Source organism: Lycium ferocissimum, unplaced genomic scaffold, assembly GCF_029784015.1.
Source record: "Lycium ferocissimum isolate CSIRO_LF1 unplaced genomic scaffold, AGI_CSIRO_Lferr_CH_V1 ctg8901, whole genome shotgun sequence".
Lineage (NCBI taxonomy): Eukaryota > Viridiplantae > Streptophyta > Magnoliopsida > Solanales > Solanaceae > Lycium > Lycium ferocissimum.
In genome coordinates, this window is record NW_026727482.1 from 13,986 (window position 1) to 22,784 (window position 8,799).

The 8,799-nt window shown below is 37.6% G+C and overlaps 1 protein-coding gene across 1 annotated transcript; it reads right to left on the reverse strand.

Moving 5' to 3' along the window:
• Positions 1 to 4,759: 4,759 nt before the first annotated feature.
• On the reverse strand, positions 4,760 to 8,408 carry LOC132045986 (uncharacterized). Its single transcript, XM_059436545.1, has 4 exons — positions 7,808 to 8,408; positions 5,302 to 5,614; positions 4,910 to 5,168; positions 4,760 to 4,798 (listed from the first exon to the last, which is right to left on the reverse strand). The coding sequence occupies exons 1-4, from the start codon at positions 8,406 to 8,408 to the stop codon at positions 4,760 to 4,762; spliced, it is 1,212 nt and encodes a 403-aa protein (XP_059292528.1).
• Positions 8,409 to 8,799: the final 391 nt, after the last annotated feature.

The following is an 8,799-nucleotide window of genomic DNA, read 5'->3' on the forward strand; positions in this document are numbered from 1 at the left end:
AGAAGTAATGTGACATTTTATGCATATAAAGTCCTATCAATATGAGTTTGGGTGGAAATAGTTGATTTAAGATCATGACCAAGTACTGAAGTTCGTAAGAGTTCTTAAAATCGCCTAAGTTTTGTTGACCTGTCTTGTCGGCCAATTTCGTTAAAATCCATTGAGAATTTGGGAAAACTTCCTCTAATAGAAGTTCTATATCTTTGCAATACCTTTCCAAAGATATAAAGTGGAGCTTAAACGGACTTTTGAGTAAAACTTTATGGCCGGTTTACTAACCTGCGTTTCACAGGATCATCCTGCGGTTCAACCTTGCATTTCTCAGGATGAACACCAAAAATCATACCCATCTATCACATCATGCGGTAGCGCTCTGTTTTATGGGTCAAAAGTGCGATTCACGGGATGTGTCACGCGCCTTGCTCGATTAAAAAAACCCCAGAACGTGAAATTTTCTTAAACCTTCATTCCAATTCATCTTTGGTCGAATTTTTGAGAAGAAATAAACCTAGGGCTTCCCCAAAATATATAAGGTAAGAACATCTTTAACAGGTAAGAACATCTTTAACATTATTAATCAATCCTAGAATTAAACCTAAAACCTAGGATTGCAAGGTAATCTTTCTCAAAGTGACTCAAGCTAGGGTTTTGGGTGTTCTTCATTGTAAAAGTGAATTGTTGAATTACGTAAGGCTTAATTAGGGTATGTCTCTCTTTTGAAAGATGGTTTTGGATGTATGTCTCTTTTTGAAACTAATCTTGGAAGTATAAATTTCATTCAAGGGCTCTTTATTGAATAAAAAGGTGAACTTTTCATGATTTGGAAACTATTTCTGCTTTTATTTGTGGTTAATATGCATGAGGCGACAAGCCCACATTAAACCTAGTTTGTACCATGCTCTACGTACGTATATAAGTTTATAAATGTTTTTTCTCTATAAGAGATGATCAATAATGATGGCTAATGGTTGGTAATGATGTTTTCATGTTGAATTATGACATTGAAATCTTGGTTAAAGAAGTGTAAACGTTTTCAAGACATTCTTTGAAATGATTCATCTTTACGATATGGCATAATGATCCTTAATGACCGTTGATGATGTGACTACCTTGAAACGAATAAAGAATTGGCTTCTATGCTATGAAAGTGGTTGTTGTGTTGGCCTAGCTACTCAGGAGGAAGGGTAGTCACTATGGATCCTAATGTGGCAATGCCTAGCCGTTCGGGAGGAAGAGTGGCCACTGCCGAGTTCGCCACCCGGGGTGCGGTTTATACCTAGCTATTCGGGAGGAAGGATAGCCATCGAGAATTACATATTCCGATTTGGTGCGCTGTGTTTAGGGAACCTCTAAGGTCATCCCTTCGATGTTATTGATTCTTAGACCTGTATTGGCAAGTGTGATATCCTTATCCTTTTATGGAACTGTTGTTGATAATCATGATCAATTTAAAAAGCATATTTGAAAGTTGTAACTTGAAAACGGCTTTATAATCGGTTTGATAATTCTTATTGAGATACGCAAGTTTCCGAATAAACTCGATTTCACGTTGTTTCATACTATCCTCGAACTGATTTCTTTAAGTATTATTGTACTTTATTTTCATATTACTTGTTGTCCCCAGGGCACTCACCGAGTACGAAGTACCCTGTGCATACCGTGTTGTTTTTATGGTATGTTAGGTAATGGAGAAGAGTAGGTTCTTGATACTCAAAACGCTTAGGAAGGACTTGCTGTTGCTGCAGACTTGGTGAGCCCACGTGTTCATTTGTGGGATACCCCTTATCATAATTATTTACTATTCTAGTTTCTTTTTCGAGCTGTGTCCTGATGTGTCAGACAATTACTCTTTTATCTTAGAAGCTCCATAGTACACATTCTTGTGTGTAGTTGTTGAGTTTTGTTTAACTGCGGGGCATGGCGTCACATTTTGATTAAGTTTTATAATATTAAAGACTTCCGCTGATTTAATTCATATATCATGATTTGATTGTAATTATTTTATAAACTGTTAGAGGTGAATATTGAACCCCGCCGGGTTCAAGTGTTGTTATTGCATCTTTTAGGTTCTTCCGGGGGTGTTCATGACGTCGGATGCCGATCATGTCTAGGGTGGATTTTAGGGCGTGACATTACTACACACATGGTCATACGAAGCTCTGTCATTTGCTGGAAAAACTGATGCCCTGTCTAAATAACGTCCTTTGCCGATGCCAAGGATTTTGATATGGCGAAAGCAGGAGAAGCCCGAAGCTGTTGACCCTTTCAAAAACGTAATTGACATTCGTGCGGTAATGATACAAAACTATTAATGCACTAGAACTTAGGTTAGTGAATAGTGTATATTTTTATTTAATCTGTTGTTGTTTTTGTTTACTTGAGGTGGTGAGACCTTTTCTACACCCTGATGATGCGGAGAAGAGGAAGGACTACATGAAAAATCTTGTTAATTATGACGATGAAGTATCAGACCTAAATATTGATGCCCTAAAGAGGGAGATTAGGGATACTCGGCAATTTCACATGAAAGTAGAACTTGCATCTACATCGGGGCACCAACATAATCATAATGAAGACCAAGTTCAAGATTGAGATCTTGGAGGACTGGGTAAAGAGAGGTGCAGCCATTGTGATCGTGGGCCGGGTGTCATTGCAAATAGATTGACTTCAATTGAGGAAGGATTAGTTATCATTCGCAAATTGCTTAAGGGAAAACCAAGAAGGCATTCTAAATGTGTTTCTCCTTCAGTTAGGTCCAGTATCAGGAAGGCTTTGCAATTTGTCAATGCTAAGAAGAAGCCCAAAGGTAATTTTCCAACTTCTGTGAAATTCAAGTTAGTTAGTAGTAATTTTTATAGTCTATTCTTACTAACCTTTCTTAATTTTGACCCAGTGAATGTTCTTCTTTGGTTCTCCTTTGAGTGATCTTGCCCATGCCAGCAATGTTGATAACTCTTCTAGTTCTCTACTTGATCATGCTGATGATCCTAATTTCAAAACTGTTCCTTGTTCTCCTTTGAGTGTTCCTGCTGATGTCCCAATCTTTGATGGCACTTCTAGTCCTTTGAGTGATCTTGCCCATGTCAGCAATGTTGATGGCTCTTCTAGTCCTTTACTTGATCATGCTAATGATCCCAATTATAAGACTCTTCCTTGTTCTCCTTTAAGTGATCATGCTGATGGCACTTCTAGTCCTTTGAGCGATCCCCCAGTGCTGATGGCACTTCTAGTCCTTTGAGTGATCCTGCTCATGTCCCTAATGCTAATGGCACTTCTAGTCCTTTGCCTGATCATACTGATTCATTGGGTCTTCTTGCTGATTCATTCCTTTTTAGTGATGTTGTTGTTGCTAGTGAAGATAGATCACCTGATAGAAGAATAGTTGATGTCTTAGAAACACTAAATGGCAAGATTGGCGTTGGACAAAATGGCTATGAGACAGCAAGTTTGAACAATTATTTAGGTTTATTTTTTGAACAATTATTTTAAGTTACTTGTTGTATAAGTGCAACTATTGGTTTTCAGTTTTTTACGTTAAATATCACAATTTTCAGTGGTCACCATTAACTGGTTATTATCATGGTTAAACAAATTTCCATTTAAATATTTTTAACGCACCAGTTATAATAACGTATGCTCTGTGTAGTGGTCTATGGTTAAACAATTTTTCATTTAAATATTATTAACGCACCAGTTATAATAACGTATGCTTTGTGTAGTGGTCTGTGATTAAATAAATTTTCATTTAAATATTATTAACGCACCAGTTGTAATGAAGTATGCTTTGGGTAGTGGTCTATGGTTAAACAATTTTTCCTATAAATATTATTAATGCACCAGTTGTAATAACATATGCTTTGGGTAGTAAGTCTAGTGATTGACTTTATCAGTTTGGTTTGTTTATACTTTAAATATCAAAAATTTCTTGTAAATATAATTAACGCACCAGTTATAATAATGTATGCTTTGGGTAGTAAGTCTAGTGGTTTGTTTTATCAGTTTTCTTTGTTTATACTTTAACTATCAAAATTTCGTGTAAATAATATTAACGCACCAGTTATAATAATGTATGATCTGTGTAGTGGTCTATGGTTAAACAAATTTTCATTTTTTTTAAGTAAAACAACGAGCATTGTGCTAGTTGTATTTTATTAATAAACAAAAGTCTGTACATAAAAAGTAAACAAAATCAAGGCCAAAAGTGCCTCTAATGTGAACCAACAGAATAAACAGCAAAATACTAGCCTAAACTACAACATCACATACCCAAGTTGTGGCTTGATTTCACCTAAGCAACCTCCAGTCACTGTGTGCTATGAAATCGTAACTTGATATAGAAGTCTTCTTCTAACTTGAAGTTGTGCAAGTTCAGGTTTAGCCAGCTCTTTATCTATCATTAAAATATAAAATCAATCCTTCAATATGGTTTTCAACAATCCTTAATCTCCAACACTATACAACCTCTTCCAACAGCCTGAACATCAAGTTAATACCACACATTGGATAGATTTTGCATAGTATCAGATTTACAGATTGCCAAAATGTGTTGTTGATCCTTCAAATCCTGTCTGCTTTCAGCTTCCTCTTCCTTTGTCAAACTCCATTGCTTGCTTTGTGTATTATATCCTCCTTTTATTGCAGCTTTATGTTGCATTCTCTTCTATTCTCTTGTACACTAAATCTGGTTCCCTTGTACCTGTAGTTTTGAATCTGAAACAAGGCAGATGCATCTTATCTATATTAACTATTCTTTTTGCTGCTACTGGAAATTCAATGAATGAATCAAAAGATATATTTCCTGCAAAATCAAAAGAATGGTTAGTTAAAAAATATGCCAATTGGTTCCTTTCCTCATAACATGGCTTATCTGTATAGACTCTTTTCTCCTCCATTCTCTTATATTGTGCACCTCCATACAAATAATCCATGGAACATCCCATTCTCCTTCTACAAACTTCAAAAGTCCAAGTGAATCAGTCTCTAAAAACAAAAGAATAAGCTGCTTCTGTACACAATATCTAATGCCATCATACATAGCTTTAGCTTCAGCCACTAAGCAAGTGGTATCATCAATTCTCCTAGCAACTGCATGAATAAGATTGCCTTCATGATTCCTTACACAAAATACAAAAGCACTAGGACCAGGATTTCCTTTTGAGGCCCCATCACTATTACATTTATACCATCCATGATCAGGACTACACCACTGCACCAAGGTATATGTGATGTGTGGCCTGTAGCTTTCCATCTGTTGCACCAATTGAGGCCAAGAGTTTGGCCAAATTCTTCATCCATGGATACCTTGTCCGTGCAAACTGAATCAAATTCCTATTAATCTCATACAGAACCTTGTGTCTTGACATTTTCTCTCCATGAACCACTGCATTTCTTCTCTTCCATAGTTGCCACATAATAAATGCTGGAGCTGCTTGATATAAAGGCTTCAACTTAGTAGAACATTCAGTATCCCACCATTTCTTGACAGTTTGTTTAATCTGAACAAAAGGACCTTGTACCCCAGCTGCATCTGCAAAACACTTTCCACACTCCAACTGCATATTCACTTGTAAGGAAGACATGTTCCATGGTTTCTTGTTGTGGCTGAGAACAACACCTGCATATTGAAACAATAGAGATCCCTATGCTAGCCAACACATCATCTGTCACGACCCAACCCACGAGTCGTGCGGGCACCTACCATATTACTACCCTAGTAGGCGAACCCTTACTAACTAACCTAACATTTAAATAGTTACGACAACAATCTTTTTAAAATAAAAAATTTAAAGTAAAAGCTTCGTACAGACTCTATTTTGAAATACAATAAAACTGAAAAACAATTCTCGGGATCTAGTCTATACAGGTACAAGAGCTCCTATAGTACAGGAAGACAAAATAAATGACACAGCCTCTGCCTGGAGCGAGATGAGCGAGGCTGTAGGAGAATGCCTGATAAATCCACACGACGAAACTTCAACTAAAACCCGCAACATATCTACACCCAAGAAGGGCGTAGCAAAAGTAGTATCAGTACACCACACGTACTGGTAAGCATCATAGGTCGACTAAGATTAGTTTACGCAATACAATGTAAAGTCAATACGATAAGCAGATAAGTCAATGAACCTCAAGATTCTCAAATAAGATCATTACACCCTCACCACTTACCTTTCCTCTCTCAACTACTCGCTTATTTTATTTCCAAGAATTACAGGTGTTATACTTAATCACAACTGTTCTTTTCCTTTCATCGAACCTATTACTCTTGTCTCCACGCCCTTCATATCCTCTATCTTCTACCCTTTTTGTCCGTAATGTCCACCTACTCAATTTACTTTCTACAATACGATGCACCTAGGGAATGGTTCACTATCTGAAGTCCGCTTCTACATTTATCTTATATTAGCCACCCCTCCACATACAATCTCAACGAAATCATAAAGATGAATAAGCAATACCAACGACGGTGGTACACACGTGCATAACATAGAAATATGAGATGTAGTGCAATGCCGAATGCAATACAAAGGCCCAAGCACACTGTACATACATGCTAACTGATGTCATCGCTCAGTAGTCATGACCTGCAGGGGACCCATGGTGTCCATGTACCACTCGTTCCGGACCCACTCCTCAGACCCGAGCCATAAATCCTCCGCTCCGGAAAGAACCTCGGATGCGGATCCATATCATATAGAATACTCGTATCCAACTCAACGGCCAAAAGACCAGATAATGCAATTGCTCATACTCAGCCTTTTTTGCTACATGTATTTCCTTAGAACCCATGCAATGCAATGCGATGATGCAATAAATCAAACAAGTCATGAATCATGCCCTTAATGGACATTGTGCTAATCCGAATTACTCGGTCCTCTCAATCCAAATTTCTTATTTACAAGTAAGACAGCCATGTGAATATTTCAATACAACCGAAAATAAAGAAGGAAATCACCCACTCCTAGGGATGCATAAATTAAATACGAAGTACCCCTCAGCGATAATCGCACTCCCATTAATAAATATTCATTGTTAACCTAGCTACTATTTACACATGATTTTAATTACATTATAGAATATGTCCAACCCAACTCCATGTCCGAAGACCTATTCATGCAGTCTCCCGTCAACTCTAAAAGTATATACGATTCGCTAATCAAAATCTAACTCAAGTAAACCATAACCTACCTCGTTGACGAATAGCTAATTGAATCTCCATGAATTGCTCGTCTTCGTGGCTTTCATCCGAATCCATAAGAGGTAATAGTCATAGGGAAGGGTGGGGAGGAAATTAGAAAGGTCTCTTTTTCTTGGTATCAAAGGTTTTCTTTCATATGGAACCCTAGGAGCAGCCTTTGGGAGTCTTTTATTGAAAAAGGAGAGAAAAATAAACTCTAAGTGACTAAAAATGCAGTCACTGTTACGAGTGGACCGCTGCGGGGGTCGAAATGCCACTATAGCGGTATCGCTATGGCGGTTTGTTGACCCCTATAGCGGTCCGCATTCTTCCCTGACCCACAGTTTTCTAATTCTTTCCGAAATTGATTTTTCCCACTCTTAACCCTTAAATCACACCATAGAGCTTTTTATTAACAACCCTAGACCTAGATTGGGCATAGGTTCGCGGAATATTAAATAACGACCGGACGGGTCGTTACATCATCCATAGGCAGTTTCTGTTTCCATACTCTCCATAGAAAGAAAGCAATTTTGAACTGTAACCCTTTTATCCACATCTTGTCAAAGAACCAGTTATAATCTTTTCTATGTCTTAATTTCTCCCATGCACTCTTTACTGAGAACTAACCACTACTATTAAGCAACCACCAAACCTTATCCATGGATCTATAGCCTTCATCGCTCCAGCAGTTTCTTGTAATATGCTCCATTACATCTTCAGGAACAGTTTGTTGACGTTTTTGAACATTCCATCTGTTATTAATCATCACATCCTTCACTTCTTGAATACTGTCATCTATAGGGAAGTTAGATGGCATGATATCAGCTAATGGACCTAGCTTAGTCCAATTATCATACCAAAAATTAGCTGATCCATCTCTTATCTCCCACCATATCTCCTTCTCAACGGCATCCCTAGCCTCCAGTATGTTTTTCCAAAGCTGAGAACCTCCTTTCCATTGAAGCAGAGTTGGAATCTTCCTTTTGATACTTGTTCCACAGAAAAGTGGCCATATAGTCCCTCCTATTCTAAACCTCCACCATAACTTTGCAAACAAAGCTTTAGATACATCAAATAATGAATTGAATCCTAGACCCCATTCACTTTTCGGAACACATAATTTCAGCCAAGCAGGCCAATGTCTATTTCTTCCTTCCTCTTTGTTGCTCCAAAAGAATCTAGCAAAGATTTTGTGTAACTCATTGAGAGTATACTTAGTAGGAGCCATAGCAAACAACAAGTACTATGGCATACTTTGCAATACACTGTTAATAAGTACTGCTTTCCCTCTAAAAGACAACAATCTTCCTTTCCATTTTTGCAGCTTGTCTTTCACCTTTTTAATGAGATCATTATAGTATTCCTTCTTTTTCCTTGAATGAAAGATGGGATAGCCAATGTACTTGAAAGGTAAATCACCTCTTGAGAAACCTGTAATACTTTCAACCTCCTGAGACAAAGAAGCAGCTGCTTTCTGATACATATAGAAAGCACTTTTGTCCCTATTAATCAACTATCCTGACGCCTTCTCATATTCATTCAAAACTGCCATGATCAGTTCCAAAGAAACCTTATCAGTAGATGCAAAAATGATGGTATCATCAGCATAAGCCAAATGA

What these genes read in the sequence shown, in the direction of transcription:
- LOC132045986 (XM_059436545.1), bottom strand. Translation starts at nt 8,408, where the DNA reads ATGGCTCCTACTAAGTATACTCTCAATGAGTTACACAAAATCTTTGCT. An exon ending in GTGGTTGCTTAATAGTAGTG is followed by an intron (nt 5,615 to 7,807) that starts GTTAGTTCTCAG and finishes TTCAATATGCAG; the next exon opens with GTGTTGTTCTCAGCCACAAC. An exon ending in CATGGATTATTTGTATGGAG is followed by an intron (nt 4,799 to 4,909) that starts GTGCACAATATA and finishes TTGATTTTGCAG; the next exon opens with GAAATATATCTTTTGATTCA.